We start from the raw sequence: 22,027 nt of genomic DNA, 5'->3' as shown, positions 1-22,027 counted from the left end.
GACGACGACGACACGATGGCAACAACGTAGACATAGAAATAGAGGTCGTCACTTTTCAGGGCAGTGTCCTCCTCCGACTCGGCGCAATGTCGGTTGTGTTACCGATGTTTTGCGGAACCCAACGAACGGCAATCACGCGGCTCCGCGACATTCCTCGTCTCACTGAGAATAGATCGGCTCGGTACTACTCAGTGAAATAATCTCTTTGGATGTTGGTTGATCTTACCGACTGAAACGTTTTAAACAGAGTCTGTTATTTTAGGATGCTCCAGAAATGCGATTCTTTCTATGTTAAACGTCCTCGCCAATGAACTTTGTTGTTTTATCGTATTCGTAAGTAAATTTATATGACAAAGAGAAAAAATAATTAAAAATGAATACAGTGTACATATATATACACATAAATATCTTGTGATAACAATTATTGTACGATGCAAACAATTGGTTGTATCTTGACATATTGTGTAGAACGGATTAATTTGATTACAAATACAAAAATCCTGTAGCCAATCATCTTTTTATAATGTTCAATATTTTCAAGTAATTTCTTATTCTTTTTTTTTTTAACCCTTTATAGCACACGATTTTAAATAAAATAAAAATCCAAGTTGCGCAGAATTTTAAATATAATAATAATTATATAATTTTTAATATTTTACTTTAAATAGAATATTAAATTGTATGACTATGAGTAATTTCAACTTTTCGAAGTGGGTTAAAATATATCCTACCATGCATAAAAAGCTAAGCAAAAGGGACATTTTTAACTTATCTAATCTCACAGAGTTAGCTAATGATTGTTATTGCAACAATAACACTAACAACAAAGGAAAAAAAAGAAAAGAAAAAGAAAAACCTTAAAAAACAAAAAATTGTCAACTATTTTTATTTCAGAATCACTTGAAAATGAATATTTTCTGTTTGGTTTTCATTATATGTCACATACAAAAGTGAGAAAGATATATACTTCATCATTCATACATAATATGTTAAATGACATTTTTTCTTTTTCTTTTCCTTGTCGAAAATTTCGATAAATATTTTTCTTTCTCTTTTCTTTTTTTCTTATTTCCCGGAATCAATGAAAATCGTCTCGTTGAATTTGCGAAGGAGAAAGGACGAGAAAGAGGAGAAGGCTGTCGAACGATGGCGTCAAATCATGCGTAAAATTTCTTGCTCCGGCGCCTTGCTTTTACATTGTGTGTTCCTCCTCCTCCTCCACCTCCTCTTCCTCCTCCTCCTCTTACTTCTCCTACTCTTCCTATTGGTAGATTTTCTCACGTAGCTTTTTAAAGAAGGAATGTGATACGTTGTCATCATTGATATCTTACATCTACACACATAAATATATATATATATATATACATATACACACATATAGAAAATTTTATTCCTCGTCCGAGAATCTCGAATATTTCAGTTTGAAAGTATTACATAAAAATGTATGAAAATGAATCTAAAGAGGTAAAATCATAATATATATTGTTGCCTCTTTGGTTTTAGCTAGTTTTCTTCGAGAGTATAAACGATCCTTCTGCGACAAAGTGATACTTAAAATAGATAGCTACATACGCGTGGAATGATTCAAGACCGTACGCGAAAGTAGCGTGAAACTTAAATGGGCAGGGCAGGGCAGGAGGAGGAGGAGGAGGAGGAGGAGGAGGGATAGGGGGAAGGGTAATCATTAAATTATTTTTAGATTCAAACAGAACTGTCGATCTCTCGTTAAACGTGTAAATCCAATGGCACCGACCGTTAATTAACTGTCTCTTCTATCCATCTATCCATCCATCTATCTATTTATCTTTCCTTTCCCTTCCTTTTCTTTCCTTTCTTTTCTTTTCCGTTATATTAATTGCAAGTCGAGATTATATTCTAATAAGACATCTAAAATATGATGCATCCTCCAAATTTCTCTATCTCTTCAATTTCTCGTTCCCACGCTTGTCGTAAATCATACGTGTGTATATGTTTTCTTTTTTTTCCTTTTATCTGCGCCATTTTTTTTCCTGAAGTATATATACATCGACTTTATTTCAGATGTCGCCTCTGTAAATTTCAACGTTTAGAGACGTGGGTTAGTTTCTTCTCGAACTTGTACGATGAATTTAACTTGCGTACAATTTCTTATTTCTTTTTATTGTGGTATCCGTAATTGATTAAATTACAAAGAGAGAGAGAGAGAGAGAGAGAGAGAGAGAGAGAGAGAGAGAGAGAGAACTTGTACTTGCGATCGAGCTATTCGAGTACGGTCGACTCGATTAATAAAATAACGGGGAACGAGACAAGCGTGACTCATTCTACGATACTTGCTCGTCAATGTGATAGTACTAAGAAACGATGTTAAAAAAATGTAATTTGACATTTCGTACATATATATTTGGATGTGTGTACGTGTTTGTACGTATGTATGTATGTGGGATTACTAAACAAAGCACGAAGTTTCCAAAAATTTTTTAATATTTTACCATTTTTCTTTTGTATACAAATAAGTTATTAACAATAATGACATTAGTAATAAGTATATATAATAATAATTATTTATTATTATATGTATAATAATTATAATATAATAATAATAATAATAATAATAATAATAATAATAATAATAATAATAATAATAATAATAATAATAATAATAATAATAAATTAGATCTATTGAAATAATTATTATCATCGCTTTAATTGTTATTTATATCTAATAATAAAATTTAAGAATAAATATTCTTGAAAGAATAGCATTTACTCGCAGAACTTTTGATCGTATGTGTACTTATATATATAATATCTAAGGCTTTGTCTCTTAAGTTTGTGTGTGCGTGTATATACATATAGAACGCAATGTATGCATGCCCATCCTTCTTAACATATATGCATTCGATACGAGTGCGTATTCAACGTACGATTCGCATTCGAGAACAACTGGTGGTAAAGCTTGTTGCCGACCTCGGGAACTAAATCGTAAAATCATATATATATATATATATATATTCTTTTTATTTCGAAAGATATTTTTTAACGAATTAATTGGAGACGAAAGCGTTGCGAAATCTAGCGATAGGTACTGGTTCGTTAAATCAAATAAGAGAACCAATGGGAATTGATATTCAAATGTGTGTGTGTATATATATATATATATGTATATATATATATATATATATATATATATATATATATATATATATATATATATTATGCTCGCGTGTCTCCTGCTACTTATTAATCCTCTTAGTACCATGTTACGATTCACAGGGTGCGCTAAATACACTTACGATATTTCGATATACATTTCTATAAGAAATTTCAAAATCAAAACATAATCATTGACTTATATGTTTTATAATAATATATGTGATACATATAAAAAAAAGAATAAAACACGTTGATTCATTCGTATTAGAGAAGAAACATTCAAATTTGTGCGCACGTGTCTGTGTATGTGTGTGTGTGTGTGTAACGATTTTGTTCAGTCTGTCTAAAGAAATCGTAGTTTCCTTTTTTCTTTTTCTTTCTTTTTTGTTATTGTCGTTTCACAGGGTTTTTTTCCATCTTACATTGACCTAGATATTTTTTTTTTTTTTTTTCCAATATAATAATAGTACCTCTTCTCGATGTTCATTCTACACTCTATTTATTCGACATATAAACTTCATATTCGAAAGAACTATTAGGCAGATTTCATTTTTTCAAACTCGAACGTCGGTTGTGACGATGACTTTGATAGTAATGTGGTGGAGGTTGTGAACTGGGTGAGGGATGAGGTGGGATAGGAGGAGTGGAGCTGGAGTTTATCGCTTCTTCACGATAAATCGACTAACGAGGATTCCATTGTTATCGATGATGCGGCACGCTCTACAATCCTACTTCCTACTTATTTCGTCGAAATAGTCTATTTGAATCGTGCGATAAGACTCCATCGCTAGCAAGGGATATAGAAATTACCAGTGAGAAAAGCTTATTTAGCACTTTATTATTTTTTCACATTGATCGATACGAACGTTTTATTCTGTTTATTGACTTATTATTTTCAATGTTTTACATAGATTATAAAGCTTTGCTAGGTCGTAGAGCTTCATTTTACTCGAGACAACGAGCATTCGAAGCGAAACCACTTGTCGATAATAATCTTTACAAATAAGAAACTTAAACAAAGAAAGAAAAAAGGAAGGAAAAAGAAAAACAAAGAAGTATTAAATTGATCTTTTTCATTTTGATAGCGATGCCATGAACGAAATTAATAAAGCAATCGCGATTGACAGGCATTGTTGGAACGTTGCTGTTTGATCTCATGGGGCTAATTTGATGAAATTGAATCTCTTTAATAGGATAAATTTGAATTTGAATTATTGCGATATATTTCAATATATATATATATATATATATATATATATATATACATATATATATATACATATATATATATATATATATATATATATATGCTTAAATCGCTAGTTTCCACTGGGAATGATATTTATATGAATTTCACCCGTTGAATTTTGTATATGTTGTGTCGTTACAAAATTAACGAATATCGAATTTTGATATATAGTGAATGAAATAGTAACAAATTTCCGATTAACGATCGAATCTAATGTTTATTCGCAAACTTCTCCGGTATTATTTGATCGTTCGAAGATTACATTTCAAATGGTTAATTTTAATTACATCTATCATCGTTATAAATTATATTTTTTTATTATTTCAAATTTGTTCGAATTTTAAAGTCAAACATTTTTCACTTTTACAATGTATACATGTTAAACTTGCAATTTGTCGTCAGAATGATTTCAACCAAGGTTATGAAGTAGCATACGATTATGTATATGTATATGTGTATGTATATATATATACATATGTATATATATGTATATATATATAAGCTTATCATTTGTCGTACGAAATAAGTTGGAAAAATAATTTCAAGAAAAAAAAAGAGGAAGGAAAAGAACGAACGTGTTAGTAGATTACTTGAATTTCGTGTGTCACAACTTACAGAGATTATATAAAAGAAATAAATAAATTTGAAATAAAAATCGATAAAAGGAATGTAGTATTCGATTAAGTAATTTATAAATTAAACGATTTTTTAAAAATTAGTTTGAAAGTAATGTTTCCTCATAGGAATTAGGATTATATTTAATTTTGTTGTTTTTTTTTAAAGTTGAGAACCACTGCTTCGTTGCAGCTCGATCCATTCACGCGGTATGTGGTTTCTCATTCTCTTTTGCTCGTGTCGGGCAAGGTGATCCGAAAGCATCAGTGACTCTCATTATTCTTTTAACCTTAAAATTCTTAACGTTTATTATATCTACTCTCTTATTTTATTTCCTTTGATATGTATGTATATATACGTGCGCGCGTGTGTGTGTACGGTTTAATAAACACACGATAATAATCTTCTTCACGATAATAGTAGTATATCAATAATAAACATTGTCAAAGGATAACAATGTTAATTCGATCAAAGATCTTTCATGAAACGAGAAATTATATATATACACACATACACATTTATTTAAATGTTCTTTAATGCAAGAGATAATTTACCATCTTATATAATCTGAAACTTGACTAGAAAGTAGAAAGTAGTAACAATTAGACCAGATCTTTTCTTGATAGAATACGCGTGCCGCGTTCTATCGATAGCGAGACGCACATTCTCTGGAAAATGTGGTCATTACGAAGATAACCGAACGTAATCGAAGAATCCATTACGAATGTTTACGATCGAACTAACCTCAAATTTAATCTGTATAAATTTCATTACTGGAATATATATATCATTGATATTGTCAATCGTATAAACTAACGTATATATATCTTATCTTGCGCGTTTAATAATTTCTATTAATCTGTCATTATTATTATTGTTGACAATATTTACAATTCTTCGTTTGATCTCGAGAAGAAAGTTCAATGAAGTTATATTTGAAATCACTTGATTATGGCGATATAATACACTCATTTGGAAAAATATTTTTTTCGAGTAAAAAAAATATTTAACTATATATATATATATATATATAATATCGAAATAGATAATGAATGGTAAGGGTGATATATCGAAGAGTAGTTAATTATAATAATGATCGAACTGTTTACTACCCACGACATAGTTTATTATGGAACGAGATATCTTAATAAGTGTTTGTCCTTGTTCAGAAATATACGAATCGATCTTACAAATGCTATTTTAATTTGTCGGATATATTGATGATAAAAATATAAAATAATTCGGAATCTTCTTTCTCTTTTTTTTTTTTTTTCTTTTTCTTTTTCTTTTTTTTCGTTCATTACTTACGAGCATAAGAATACTATTCCAAAGTCTTGTTGAAAATGGCAATTTCAGCATGCCCATATAAACACTTATTTCCTACGTAATATGTTTCTTTTAACGCGTTACGTAATTTTGATGGCGTACTTTCGTCGACGATGCAACTATCTCACTTATACATCGTTAAATATGAACGATTGTTCCTCCCCTTTAGATAATTTCTCTATAGATAATTTAAAAAAAAAAAAAAAATAAATAAATAAATAAAAAAAAAAAGTAGTATCTCCGAATCGTATCTACTACTGAGAACTCATAGTTATATTAAAATTTTCTAATAATCGAGATAGTTTGGTAAGATTATAATAATCATTATCTTTTTTGGAATTCTTTCTTCTTCATTTGTTCGCTTTCTCATTGAAAAAAAAATTACTTCGAGTTAAACAGCCACCTTCCTACCCATCTCGGGCCACCCTAATATCCATCAAAAAAGAACGAAAAAGAAAGCAGAAGAAGAATAAGAAGAAAAAGAAGAAGAAGAGGGGAAAAAACGAAATATAATTCGTTCCATAACCTGTTGTTGCAGGCGCTGGCGTCAAGATGGAGCACTTTCAGGCCACCCTGGACCCAAGGAAGCAGGAGTTATTGGAGGCCCGCTTTCTCGGAGCGAGGGTGAGCTACCATTTTATCTTGGTCCTTCCTCTCTTCTAAACACGTTCGATTCATCCATTCCTTTATTTAGTGTTAGGAAGTAATATAGTAATAGTAATACTAATAGTAGTATTGATAAGATATAGTAGTAAACTCGATGATATACATACATATATGTATCGTTCGTCAAATAGACAGGACAATAGAGAAACGTAGGAATGAAAGCGTAGATCCTTAAATCCTTACAAAGAATCGTATAAAAGATTTACGCAGAACGAGGTGGGGTTGGGTGGGAAGAGGAAAGGAACTTAAAGACAGTTTCCTTATTTTTCTCGGACATTCGTATGTAACCAAAATGGCGGTTGTTCGCTGCGAATTTCAAACGTTATTGGTAGACCTTTTATTTTTTCTTTTTTTTCTTTTTTTACCTCTTACTTTTCCATGAGTAATCTCTAGATTTTTCTCTTTTTATTTCACTCTCTCATATATATATATATATATATGTGTGTGTGTGTGTGTGTGTGTGTGTGTGTGTGTGTGTACGCGCACACACATATACACACTTATATTTATACTTATATATTCATAGTTGACCTAGAAAAGAACAAAAAAAAATAGAGATTCTCCCTTTCAAAGTATTTCAGGCTATTTTTGCGTAATGTCCCAAAGAAAATGAAAATGTGAGCTTGGCCGAGTGGCATGGATACATCGAGTATATTGAATTTCTCTGAAAGATTCCTATCGATTCTTTTTCTTTCTTGATTTCTTTCCCTCCCTTACTCTTCTTCTGCCAATTTTCCAAAAGAACGAAATTACTTCAATCAAAATTTGAAGTTGGGAAATACTTCTTCTTTTTCTCTTTTCTTTTTTCTTTTTTCTTTTTTTTTGTGATAATACCTAACTTAAAGTGAGAGGGAAAAAGCAAATTAGGTAAATGTAAATTGATGAATTTAAAAATTATAATTACTTGGTTTAATTTAAATCAACAAAATTCTATGGAAGTGTATTATATCAATTTGATTCATGTATTCTCATCGTGTATAACGGAAGTTAGTATGTTAGTGGCACGTTTAACGATTATTGATGTCATATTACGCGAACTTAACGCGAATGTCATTGTGAGAGCCATTGAAAGCAGAAGGGAGAGAAGGCGAAACAACAATGTCGATTGGCAGGGATAACAGCACAAGAATACATAATGCGCATGCGCGAATTCTAACTTTTCATTCTATCGTTCATCTTATCTCTTTTAATATCATTTCTTTGAATTTCAATTTTCTTTATATAACCGATACGTGTATGCATATCTACGTATTAAGTCGATCAAAAGCATTTTATTCAATTATGACATAATTGTTTTTACAAAATACAATTTAATTTTTTTTTTATTTTTTGTTTATTTTTTTAAATAAAAAGAAAAAGTAAGTAAAATGGACAAAATTCGTATACCTAAAATGTATCGACGGTTAGAGTTAAATAATTTTGAGATACATGTATAATGTGACATTGTTAAATATAAAACAAGTCAATAATTCTTTTGTTTTTTGCGCTTATTTAAAATTCTGTCGTCAAAAGAAAAAAAAAGAAAAAAAAAAAGAAAAAAGAAAGAAAAATAAAAAGAACGAAGTTGAAATAAATAAAGCCGATCAAGTTATACGATAACGAAACTGTATTATGTAGTTAACAAATACTCGATAGAAAACGTTACGAATGAGTTGCGCGTGACCGATCGTAAATATATCTTTAAAATTGTAACATTTTCGTACGTTATCGTGTCTATACAAGAGATGGCGCGATCTGTATGTAACTAGCTTTTTTTTTGTTTTTCTCTTTTCTCTTTTTCTCTCTTTTCTCTCTTTTCTCTCTTTTTTTATCCAAGCGTCATATCTCTCGTGATGTCTCGAATGAAAGTGTATTTTCTAAAGCTCAGCAATCGTAGTTAGCTTTTTCTCGACGACGATTTATAATGTGCATTTTAAAATTTCCCGCGTAATCTTCGATCGGTAAGTGAAAAACAAAATAAAACAAAGAGAAAAAAAAGAATCAACAAAAAAGCGGAAAAATAGAAATATTACGTTTAGACATTTACTTTTGTTTTTGTTTAGAAATTGGTCAGAGTAATCTATTAAATTTTGTACTTTCTCTAATAAACTCTCCTTTGATTACTTTCACACGTTTCGATGATATTTCAGTGAGATGTTAAAATAAGATACATGCACACGAATCAACTCGTTAACATCGGCCGTTAAATGTGATACAACAATATTGTATGAGTACGATTTCTCTCTCTCTCTCTCTCTCTCTCTCTCTCTCTCTCTCTCTCTCTCTCTCTCTCTCTCTCTCTTTCTCTTTCTCTTCACTCTCGTTCCATCCATATTACGATGTGTTCCCCAAGCTCGTTTAAATAATTCCACTTGTAGCTTTCTGTACCGGGGACAGTGACGCTGAGTAAACAGGAAAGACTGCTATCTGTACGATGTAATTTAATTTGTGTTCGAAAGGCCGTACATTGCTGAGCAGAAGTTCAATTTCGTTCGTTCGTTCTTGAATGTTATAAAAAAAATACTTTGAAAAAAAGTATTAGATAAAGAGAACGGGAGGAGGAGAGGAGGGAAAAAAGAGAGTGGAGGGAAAAAGAGGAGGAAGGAGGGAAATAAGAGAGAGAGAGAGAGAGAGAGAGAGAGAGAGAGAGATTCTTAGATAATGAATTTTCTCTCTGTTTCAACGAGACTACAGAATTTTATCTTTTTGTCTACGCAACAATTGACTATACAAAAGGATAAAACAAGATCGACGACGAATACTTTCTTATCGAAATTTCATTCTCATAAAATCTCCTTGACTCACTCTCTAGCTTTTTGATATTTTTCGATGAGGAATGTATTTATCGATCCTTTTGATCACTTTTTTTTTTTCCTCTTTTTCTATGGAACGTCATCACTTGTATTTCCGTATTTCTCTCTCTCTTTCTCTCTTTCTCTCTTTCTCTCTCTTTTAACCTTCTTTATTCACACATTCATTGAAAGTATTTTCGTCAAGTTACGCCATCATAATAATACAGGCTACTACTAAAGTCACATACTGAGAGATCCGTGAAATGTAAGAAATAAACAAAAATATGTGTATGGGTATATACGTGAGAGAGAAAGAGAAAGAAAGAGAGAGAGAGAGAGAGAGAGAGAGAGAAAACAATTAAAAATTTGATTGTATAAAAACCATTTGTAAATATTTTTTTTATAAAATCCAGTATTATATTTGGACTGAAATATATTTTGATTCATTTTCAAAGAGATCGACCAATCAATATAGCATACCCTGTATAATTCCGTTAAAATTTCAAACATTCGTTGCGACAGAGATTTCTATAAAAAAAAAGAAAAAAAAAAAAAAAAAAAAGAAAAAAAGGATTTTAAAAAACCGTTTCGTACAAACGTAAGATAAGATCGAAGGTTAGAAAAATAACGGCCAAGGTCATATAAAATAAGAGATGATTTAATGACGAGAAAGACGTCTCAATTCCTCGAAACTTACAATTGTCTATTTCTTTCTTCTTTCGTTTCCTGGATTTTACTTTTATTTATTTATTTCATTTATTTCATTTATTTCATTTATTTTTATCGATTAATTTATTTATTTTTATTTATTTATTTTTTATCAAAGTTACCAACAATTTGTTGATAAGAATTCAATACTCGATCATTGATAAAGCCGACGAAAAATTCGACGACGATATATTGGTATATATATCGGATATATGATCATATTTATCGGTCTTCGAGATAAGGACTAAAATACATATTACGAAGATTTCCGACATTGTTGCTTTCGTCTCTCGTTGTTTAGATTCGTGTGTATTTGTGTATGTGTCTGTACTGTACATCGTTACGAGCGTTGCAGGCAATACGTTTATATCCATTGGTAGTATCGGAACGACAACGGATGCCTACCGTCACTGTGACAAGCTGTTTATTATTATATCCGTGCTTGAAACTATGTCGACAATATATACCTATTTACAACCCTCGCTTGTTCCTTGTACTATTGTTGTTTCCAATTGTTCGAAAATCCTTGTCTACCTGGAAGTAAGACTTTTATTACTTCAACGATGTAACATTTGGTAATATTCTTAACCTTTAGCAATATTATTAAGAAGGAATTTTTATTTTTATTTAACCGATAAAGGTTGTTAATCTTTCAATTATGACAGCTTTTCATCAATCATCAATAATTTAGCTTTATTGACAATGAACGTGAATATATATATTTTTATTTTTATTTTTATTTTTATTTTTATTTTTTATTGCCTATTATATATTTTAAAATTTTATTTAATAATAGCGTAGATTTTTCAATAGATTTTTTCAAGTCTGGTCGAGTAAAAAATTAGTTTCTTTTTATTTCCTTTTCTATCTTTTTTTTTTCCTTCTTTTCTTTTTGATTTCTTCTTTTTGGAATATTTTTAAACTTGCAACCATTATATAAATTAGAAAGGAAGAGAGAGAACGAGAGTATGTGTATGTCTGTGTATAGCAATAATGAATATTAAATATCGACCATTGCATCCACGTTTATACGATTTAATTAGTAGTTTCTTTTTCTGTCTTCGATCGCAAGCGATATATAGATTGATTGCAAATTAAAGATTAATTGAATGTCTTTTTTTTTGTTAGAAGCAATAAAAAAAATATATATATATATATATTAATAAAAGTTTTATGATTTCTTCAACCTTCAAATATTTGAAAAATATACATTTGAAGGTTAAACCAAAAGTTTAATGATTTTTAGTTTTTCTTATGTCAAACTTCCGGTACTTTTTTCTCTCTCTAATTAATTAGATGTTTTAACCAATTATCTTTAAAAAATTATTGAACTTGTATAAGATTAAAGTTAATAATTAATGAGATATCCGACAGAAAAATTTAATACTAATTTTACAAAATGTATGAAGATGCATGATTACAAAATGTCGCTCGTGCATATAAAAAGATAGTGGATATTACGAACATTTATTGAATTAAATAAGTTATAATTAGTTTTTTTATTATAAATTAATTTTCAAGTTTTTATTTTCAATTAACCACCGTAACGAGGTAGTAACTAAACTTATTGTAAGACTATTTTGTATGTTTTTCTTTTTTCTCATGGCCTCTTTGAAATGTTTATTTCTGAAAATATTTAAATGACAATTGGTCACATATATAACTACATTAATAACACGTTGTTAATAACACGTTATTAATAACACGTTATTGTTTTCTAAGTATTATTAATTAATAACTTTAATGTTATATTTATTTAATAACTTTTTCATTTTTTTTTTGATAATTGATTAAAATATCTGATTAAAAAAAATAAAAAAAAAAATAAAAAGAAAATAAAAAAAAAATTATATGGTTTCCCATAAGAAAAATTAAGAATCATCGATCTTCCAATGTAACCTTAAGACGGTAATTTTATTGCATACATCTAAGATATTTGACTCATGATACAATGAAACTTATCTTAATGTATTATTATTTTATTACAATTTTAACAAACGATATATTCGATTGATCCTTAATTTATAATAAAAAAAAATATTGTACATATATATATATATACATGCATCTTCATATATACATGCATATACATACATGCATATTCTTATCAATGTGTACGTCGAAAACCACCACCACCACCACCACCACCATCAGTACCACCAGCACCATTACCACTAGTAGTACCTACTACCACCTACGCTTTCGTCGTCCATTCAGCGAAAGTCGATACCGCAGATTTCGCAGCAACGCTCGTTTCGCATCCGTCGTCGCGTCGCCTTCGTCGTCCGTTGTGTTTCCGTTTGTCGTTCCCGACGAGAGAAGGAGAGTGCCGACTTATTATTATTATACCCGTGCCTAAAAGAGCGTTCAGGCACGAAAAGGTGTGGCCAATTGCCGTGTGTACTCTTTGCTGTCTCTCTCTCTCTCTCTCTCTCTCCCTCCCCCTCCCCCTCTCTCTCTCTTTCTCGTAGGAAGTCTCTATCTATATCTCTCTCCTTCTCTCTCTCTCTTTCTCTCTCTGCTTCTCTCTACTTTTTTTTTTCTTTTTGTATATGTATATCGAAAGCTCTACTAGGGTCGAACAACGTCACGTGGCGCTCTCACCGAGAGCGCGTAGCAGTCAAGTGCACGAGAGAGTCTCGACGTTCGTCTTGTTTCGTGCTTTGGTTCGGAAAGCGTCGATGTCCGGTGGTGGTGACTGAGGTTAGGAAAAGGGTTGGATAGGGGAAGAACCATCTTGGCAACTCTAGAAAGCAGCAGGGTTAGCGTTCATACAAAATGGCTATACACCTATCTATCGACGGGTACCGAAGCATTTTTCCTTTCTTTGTTCAGGTATGTTTAACATACATACGTACATACATACATACATAAAACATATATTATATTTATATATATATATATATATATATATATATATATATCTTAGAGATATATATGAGAGAGATATAAAGAGAGAGAGACTGTTTTTATCGAAGGATAAAATTATATTGGATATTTAAATTTCCGACGCAATTTCGTTATAAACATTAAAATGTTGGAATATTCGAAAATGGATCTTGCATTAGGATCATGTATGTTATACGTTCCATCTACATATATCGATGTTTATTGGGTAGTTTGAATGTGTATACTTTTCTTCGCGCGCGTTTATAAATATTTGTGTGTGTGTGTGTGTGTGTCATATGCGCGCGCGTGTGTTTACATATATAATATGTCCCACTTTAATCGACCTAGATAAATATTATCGAAATTATTGATAATAGGGAAAAGTTCAAATCAATTAAAATGATAAAATTTGTTTATAAAGCAAAGATTTGGTAAAAAGAACAACTAAATTACAAGGAGAGAAGAAAAAAATTGGATTGTTATATTATTAATTTTTCAGATTATTTGTCTGAATCGAAGAGTATAGGACACCCTGTATATATTCGAAAGTATCTGTGTAATTTCAGGGACAGGGAAGAATTAGTGTGAGAGAGAGAGACAGAGAGAGAGAGAGAGAGAGAGAGAGAGAGAGAGAGAGAGAGAGAGAGAGAGAGAGAGAAAGAGAGAATAGTGAGCATGGCCTGTATTCACAGATGGGATAGCTAATATTTGATTTGGTCGAGCAGAGTGCGTTCTACGTTAATATGCGAATATGCCGAACGAAATTTGTGCTAATGTAAATCAATGTCCCGTGTAACGCATTTCGCATTATCATCCCTATATGGATACTCTTTCTTTCTTTGATTTACTCTTTGCCGATAGAAACATACATACAGAGTTATACAGAGATCTTACGTATCGACATTTCAAAGTATCCTGCTATTACGAGATATTTGGGATATATATATATATACATATACACACTAATTTTCCCCGATATATAGATACTTCACTTTGCCGTACCTAATTCTCCTCTAATTCCTGTCCTTAACGATTGCTTAAAGTCAATCTGTTTCACGCTAACGTATCGCAGAATAAACAGTCAATACCAACAAGACTCATCGTAAATGTCACTGTGTATCTGTCTCTCCTCCTCGATTATTCTGTGTCTCTGTTATGTATATGTGTATAAAACTATTGCGAATGTGCGCTTCTCTGTAAATAGGCTGTGTGACGCATTCATTTCTGTTCGGTAAGAAGTCACGGCTAGCCAGTCACTACTGACTAGCCAGTCAATGTGTCGTTGAGTTAGCATCTTCTCCATCTTTGAATCATTTTGATCAGTTAATTTTTTCGGAATACTTATTCTTCTTCAGTAGTTCTCTTTCATCATCAATCATCTTTTCTCTTACCAGTCAAGTCAGTCAATGGTTTTTTGAGAACCATCTCTCCTCTCTTTTCTCCTCTTCCTCTTCTTCCTTCAACTGAGGCATTGTTCATATAATATTTCCAATATCAATCGAGAGAAACCAACTACTACTCTCCTCCTTCCTTCCTAGCTGCCTAGATACATCGGGTTATCACGTATTAATAGGTTAAGTGAAAAATTTCCTGATTAAGATCGCAATTCGCACGATCATCACTTTGACGTAGTATTATTTGTCGGTGTGTGCTCGTGGTTATGTTCGAACGTTGCATAATATATCGGTACAGTGTCAGTCAGTGTCAGCAACGAACGTACGTACGAACGAACGAACGAACGAACGAACGAACGAACGAACGAACGAGTCAGTCCAGTCAGTCAGTTAGCCAACTAGCCAACTAACCAACCAGTCAGCCAGCCAGCCAGCCAACTGGCTAGCAAGCTAGTCAGTCAGTAGGCACAGCAAAGAGCCTGGAACTACTATTATACTATCACTGATATACCGTCGTAATAGGGAAACTGTGTTGCTTTGATCTGTTGTGTAGTAGCTTTTAGGTCGCTGACTACTCGAAACTACTCAGTTTCGACAGAAACCGAAACTCCTCTTCTCTCTGTCTCCTTCTCTTCCCCTCTCTCTCTCTCTCTCTCTCTCTCTCTCTCTCTCTCTCTCTCTCTCTCTCTCTCTCTCTCTCTCTCTCTCTCTCTCTCTCTCTCTCTCTCTCTCTCTCTCTCTCTCTCTCTCTCTCTCCCTCCCCTATAATTATCGTTTCGTGAAATGTCGATTCGGTGAAAGCAACGAGATGCAAATTGTTAACAACGTGATGTTGAAGAATTATTTTTCTTTTTTTTTTTTTTTTCTTTTTTTTTTCTTCTATCTTTCGCTTGCTTCTCTGTTCAGATATAAAACATTCTTCTCTCGTTCCAACGAGAGAGAAAGGTGGGGGTATGAGACGATAAATGTCCGAATGATTCGAATCTGAATCGCGTGTCGAGACTCAAAATACACATATGTATGTATCTCAGGAGAAGGAACGTATGTAATATCCTAATCACGTAACACTGAGTATAGAATCCGTAGATAGATATCGTTTAACTTACCCTTTCATCGTTCCGCGAGTCGTGCAACGACACCGGCGACATCTGTTTGTTTATGACAAATGATGACAATCAATGCACGTTCTAAACTGAAATCTCTCTTTCTCTTCCCCCACTTGTTTCTCTCCTTCCTTTCTCTCGATTTCTAAAAGCGATCGACGAGAGCGACACTCGTCGGCCATGTTTTTTTTCTTTTTTTCTTTTCTTTTTTTCTTTTTCTTTTCCCCTTTTTTTCCTTCATCGATAAATTCCTTTCGAACTTAGGAAACCTTCAAATTCTCGTTATTATTTTTTCTAGAAGAACAATGACATTCTCTTTGTATTGCTTATAGACGAAGAAGAAGAAAGAAAGAATAATGAAAGAAAGATGGATTCCTTTATTAGAATAAACGAGATCAAAAGTCATTTTCTTTCAATTTTAATCGTCTTTTTCGGTATTTCTCAGGAGGAAAATAGTAGTAGTAGTGATAGTAGCAATGTTAGTTTAGTAGTAGTAGTAGTAGTAATAGTAGTAGTAATATCAGTAGTAGTAGCAGTGGTAGTAAGTAGTAGTAACGACTCCCTGTCGCATCTTTATCGATTTGCCGCATTATTATTCGAGCAGTGTATTCGATATGCCCGTAGCGCGCACGGAAGAAAGACACAGAGAAAAATAGAGCGAGAGAGTAGAGTACTCGAGGCTCTCTCAGTCTTGACCTTAAAGAATCTTACATCACGTACATAATAGGTATATAACAAACGCATCGCCCCGACCTGGTTTTATCGATTGTTCGACTAAAAAAAAAAAAAAAAAAAAAGAAAGGAAGAAAGAAAAAAAATTAAAAAAACACCCTTATAACTACCACCGTTCTAATGAATCTGATCACCCCCGTTTGTTAATACTTTTAATGACTGTGCGTTTCACGATATGTACAATCATCGTGTAATATTTCGACGAATCGATGGAAGATCTTGCATTTAAAATAAAAATAAGAAAAAGAAAAAAACAAATCGAATTTACATAGAATTCTACGAAAAGCTCAACGATCGATCGCGGACTCAGTCGGAAGTTGGCATCGTGACATAAGCACGCGCGCAGGGATGAAGGGGGTAATGTGACAATATTCTTTTTACCTTCGGTTAAATGCATACGTACACATACATATAAAAACGTATGTATATCAACGTATGTACATACGTACGTATATATATGCGCGAAACTTAGAAACAATTTTGAATGAAACTTTAGAGTGGTGTACTTTATTAGAGCATTTAATAATCGCTCAACGTGTACCTATCATCTATGAGTATATGTATACATACGTGTTATCGATCCCAGACCTTAATAGGTATAAAGTCGATGCCTAGAGTCGGTGGACGAGACCAACAGAGTAGTGGGTGTCTTGTGGCGGATGCATCTAGAAACAATATGGCGTCCGTCGCCACTTCGCCAGAGAGAAACGCCGAGAAGTATCTTTTCCGTTCTCTTCACTTTACTTCTCTTTTCTTATCAAAGTTTGACTATGTATTATATACTATACTTGGTCTCTTTCTTTGATAACTTTACAAATGGATTTTATTACTTTTTCTATTGAAGAAACATCAGGAAATAACTTTGATAAAGCGCGAGAAAGGGAGAGAGAGAGAGAGAGAGAGAAAGAGAGAGAGAGAGAGAGAGAGAGAGAGAGAAAGAGAGAGAGAGAGAAAGGAAGAAAGAGACATGACAAACATAATTAATGATTATTGCTGCGATATGCGCGTAGATCACAGTAAACTCGTTCGATTATCTTGTCGATTATATCGAAGTTTTAAGACGAAATTTGTTGTACCCAATATTCATTGTCTTGATTATTAAATTCCAAATCGAACTGTAAATTATAAATCTGGTTTTAAACGAGTAATGGTAAAATTTTCAATGAAATCGATTTGATTCGGTTCGGTACCATTCGGTTCGATTCGATTCGATTCGGTTCAGTTTGGAATGTGCCTTGTAATAGCCAACTGTTAATTAGATCTATCTTTCTTTTTGTTTGATTATTGGAGTAGCAATACTCGTAATTCTTTGAAATTGATATACACGATAGATCGTAAACGAAACATTATCGCGAATTAACCTGTACAGTTACATCGTTTTAACATCCGAAGGAAGAAAAGAGAAACAGAGAGAGAGAGAGAGAGAGAGAGAGAGAGAGAGAGAGAGAGAAAGAAAGAGAAAGAAAGAAAGAAAGAGAGGAAGAGAGAGAGATGATAAATAAACATCAGCGTTGCCCCATTGTTTGACCTATCAAAGGTGCTTTCGTTAAAGCATCGTTATGCTAATACCGACGAGGATTATCTGATCGTGCAGAATGCGAGTATCGGTCGAGCGAAGGATGGAAATATTACGGTGTGTCGGTACAAGAGAGAATGCTTTTGTACTTTGGAACGGGCTTTCGCGCGATACATAGTTTTTTAAATTGTCGACAACAACGATATCTTTCGGGATAACGATCTAACCTCAAAATGCAAATTTTTTTTTTTTTTTTTTTTTTTTTTTTTTTTTTTTTTTTTTTTTTTTTCGGGAATTTGTCAACTTTCGTTTCTTTTTCCTTTTTTCTTTTTTTATCCTCATAAACGTCACTAATCTCTATATCGAATTTAATTTTTTTCATATTATTGTAAAATTAGTTTCAAAATTAATTTCAAAAGATGTATGTTGTTTTAATATTTAAAAATTACATCTAATAATATAATGTATAATTATAATTAATAATTAATCTTTTTATATTTAATAATTATGCAATATATATATTGCGTATGAAGAGAAACATCATACATTCATGGCGTATTTTATTTTTCATTTTAAAATAAATCTCGGAAGATTTATATTATATAGATATATCATATCTATGTAAAATACATTTTTCTTAATAAATTAAAAATTTCGCCCTGTAGATGTTTTCTTTTTCTTTTCTTTTCTTTTTTCGTTTTTAAATCGTCGACAACAAGTGATATCTTTCGCGATAACGATCTAACCTCCAAATGCAAAAATATTTTTTCAGAAATCAGTAATTTTTTTTATTCTTCTGAATGTCATATCTATGTTGAATTTAATTTTTTATATGCAAATTAATCGAAAGAAATATTTATATATTTTTATACATATATATATATACATATAATGTGTATATATATATATATATATATATATATATATATATATATAATATATTTATTATAAAGATATACATAATATCTATGTCGAATTTAAAGAAATATTGAATTTAATTTTTTCTTATTATTAATAAATTTTAAAAGATGTGTGTAAAAAATGTGCGTCCACGTTTATTTTTTTATTATTATTAAACGTATTAAACGTATTAAACATATATTATTTATATATATATAATATGTGTTATGTTATACAGATACAGCATATATATGTGAAGTTATTTTGTTTCATTTAAATGGCTCTTTAAGTCATCGATACAATAATATATTTAAGGACAACTATATAATCTCAAAATGCAAAGATATTTTTTCTTCAAAACTTGCAGAACTTCTCTTTGCATATTATATCTATGTTGAAATTGAATTATTACTAATTAAAATAGTTTTTATACATATATGTATTCTCAATAGATACACCCCCACACACATACACATACATACACTAATATAAAAATGAAAGAGAAAGAGAGAGATCGCCGATAGCAGCATAATCTCCATGGCAATTTCGTAATTCCTCAAAGAACTTTGCACATATATATTGCGATTGGTGAAAGGAATGTTTCCAACTGTGTAAATCTAGACTTGTCGGTGAAAAAAAAAATGAAGGTAGAAAATTCGAGATACTGTTGGTAAGCAATAGAAACAACATGGCGTTCTCTCTCTCTCTCTCTCTCTCACTCTCTCTTTCTCTCGACTGGTTTTATCGTTGATTTATATCCTTCTAATATGTCGCTTAATTTCATGAAAAATATCAGTTTGACGAGACCTATTAGCAAAGATACACAAAGAAGAAACGCGAAGTCATATGTCGCTTATGCTCAATCGATCTTTGTATAGTTTAAGATCATAGTGCAGGGAGCGAAGCGCGGGAAATTTGATTTCTACGAATATATATATATATACCCATACACTTGCTAGAGGCGACAAAATCTCTCTCTCTCTCTCTCTCTCTTTCTCTCTCTTTCTCTATGCGTTGCCGCCCAAGTACCATTACGTAACTCCAATAATGTCGACCATCCGAGGAACGTTGTGGGATCGATCGTAGCGACTCTCGTCTTCGAGACTGTCTCTCCTCGAACTTCACAATGTTGCTTTCCTTACAGTTGAGTTCAATTTACCGAATCGACTTATAGCGAATATTCTTCTTCCCGTTTTTACTCGAATAAACTCAATCTTTCCATCGTAGAACAATATATTCCTATGATTTTTCATCGTTTCTCTTATAAATTTAATATCGGTACGACGATGGAAATTTGATTTGTTGATCGATTGTAAATGAAAGAAGAGGAAATGAAAAACAAATAATAATGACTGATCGTTGAATTCAAAATAAAGTTAGAAAATTTATTATCGATCATATCGATCGAGATAAAAAATTTTAAAAACAATGTTTTATATGGTACAGAAGATCTAATATTTTAATATGTTTCATTTAGATTATAAAATAATAGTTATTATCTAACAATGATTATTATTTCTAAACATGTCTTAAAAAAAGAAAAAAGAAAAAAAACAATTAACAAAAATTCGTGCTAGAGTTCATAGCATATATCATAGGCGTTCTTTTCATTGGTCATTCGGTTTGTCGATCGATTTTGGTCCGATCACCGAGAGTCGATAATTCGCGCGAGTGCGCGAGCGAGAGCGCGCGCGCTCGTTCACGGTGTCCAATTAGCGCTCGTAACGGCAGTGCACCAAACTCGTCGAGGCATTTACGTACGATGCGATATGGAAGAAAGAGTAGGAAGAGCCAGTAGGTGGAGAAGGAGGTGGAGGAGGAAGAGGAGGAGGAGAAGGAGGAGGAGGAGGAGGAAGAGTAGAAGAGTGAAGGAGGAGAGAGTAGTAATACGTACGTATGGCGACATGTACGGCGAGTCTTACTAGTAAGCAAACGTTCTTACGCTGCGTTGCCAGATTCTTATTTTCTTTCTCTTTTTCTTTTTTTTCTCCTTTTATTTTCTTCTTATTTTTTTTCTTTTTTTTTCTTATTTTCATCGCGTGTCGCATCGTCTCCATGCTCTTCATTAATCGTTCCGTCGTCGCGTGCGCGTACGCCTTAATGATAAAAACAAGAACAAGAAGAAGATGGTGGAGGAGGATGAGAAGTAGGAAGAGGAGGAAAGAAAAAGGGTGTCAAAGAAAAAGTAGGAAATGAAAGGATCAAATCTTTTAACGATTATATATATTATATCATATATATATATGTATGACTATACATTAACAACTAACGGTTTTTCATTTTGAGATATTTTTCACAGATCTTCGTATTTTCGTTTTCGTATATTCGCCGTTTTCATTTTCCACGATGAAGATTTCCTTCGAGAAATTCGCCATAGGGAACCACCTTCCACCATTTTACGCGTTCCGCACGCCCTCTGTGTCTTCCGGTTTCTCTTCAATTCGAATAGCGTGTTCTTTATTCTTTTTTCTTTTTTGTTCCTTATTCCTTGTAAAAGAGCGAGAGGGGGTAATGTCTCAAATAAACTTATTGACTCTGTTTCTCGATTTAGACATAGAAGAGGAAAGAGAGAGAAAGAGAAAGGGAGAGATATTAATAGGATTGATCAACGTATTTACCGTGTGAGTGGCATTAAATTGTTGTCTCATCTTGTCGGAGAACCTTCCGCAACGCTGATCATAGTTTCTAACGGATTCTCTCGTTTCTAGCGATGACCCGGCCAGAGGTGCCCGAGGCGGCGGAGCCTGGACATATCGTAGTGATTGGGATCAATACGCTTAACCACACTACCACGCAATAACACCCCTGCTTGTCCCCCTTTGCCTCCATCGACCTCGGTATCTCTCTTCTTTCCCCTCCACCGTACCTTCCCCTCTCTTTCCGTTCTCTCGCTCTCTCGCTCTCTCTCTCTTTCTCTTTCTCTTTCTCGCTCCCCAGGTCTCGACCTCGCACATTTTCCCCTTCCACCCTCGCCACCATCATTGCTACACCACAGCCGCCACCTTTCGTTGTCCTCGACCTTGCCG

At 32.5% G+C, this 22,027-nt stretch overlaps 1 protein-coding gene and 1 long non-coding RNA gene across 17 annotated transcripts in view; both read left to right on the top strand.

The window, feature by feature from the left end:
* Tlk (Tousled-like kinase) overlaps positions 1-22,027 on the top strand; it is a 55,421-nt gene that overhangs the window by 9,451 nt on the left and 23,943 nt on the right. For 13 of the 15 annotated variants that reach the window (XM_035865583.2, XM_035865596.2, XM_035865586.2 and 10 more), the window contains one exon: positions 6,861-6,946. The exons of 1 other annotated variant lie outside the window; for it this stretch is intronic. In XM_035865583.2, coding sequence (XP_035721476.1) covers positions 6,861-6,946 — 86 coding nt within the window. Of the gene's footprint in view, positions 1-6,860; positions 6,947-13,095; positions 13,303-22,027 lie in introns of those variants that run through there. One more of the 15 variants, XM_035865599.2, reaches the window with a different exon arrangement.
* On the top strand, positions 20,872-21,851 carry LOC118441349 (uncharacterized). Of its 2 annotated transcripts, none has more exons than XR_004838084.2 (3): positions 20,872-20,925; positions 21,553-21,622; positions 21,710-21,851. It is a non-coding gene; the product is annotated as an uncharacterized LOC118441349 (long non-coding RNA). The 2 variants fall into 2 exon arrangements; XR_014982687.1 differs by lacking the exon at positions 20,872-20,925 and adding an exon at positions 20,950-21,186.

The sequence above is a fragment of the Vespa mandarinia genome, chromosome 11, assembly GCF_050613455.1.
Source record: "Vespa mandarinia isolate Hongniang chromosome 11, ASM5061345v1, whole genome shotgun sequence".
Lineage (NCBI taxonomy): Eukaryota > Metazoa > Arthropoda > Insecta > Hymenoptera > Vespidae > Vespa > Vespa mandarinia.
This window is presented reverse-complemented; position numbering and strand designations above follow the sequence as displayed.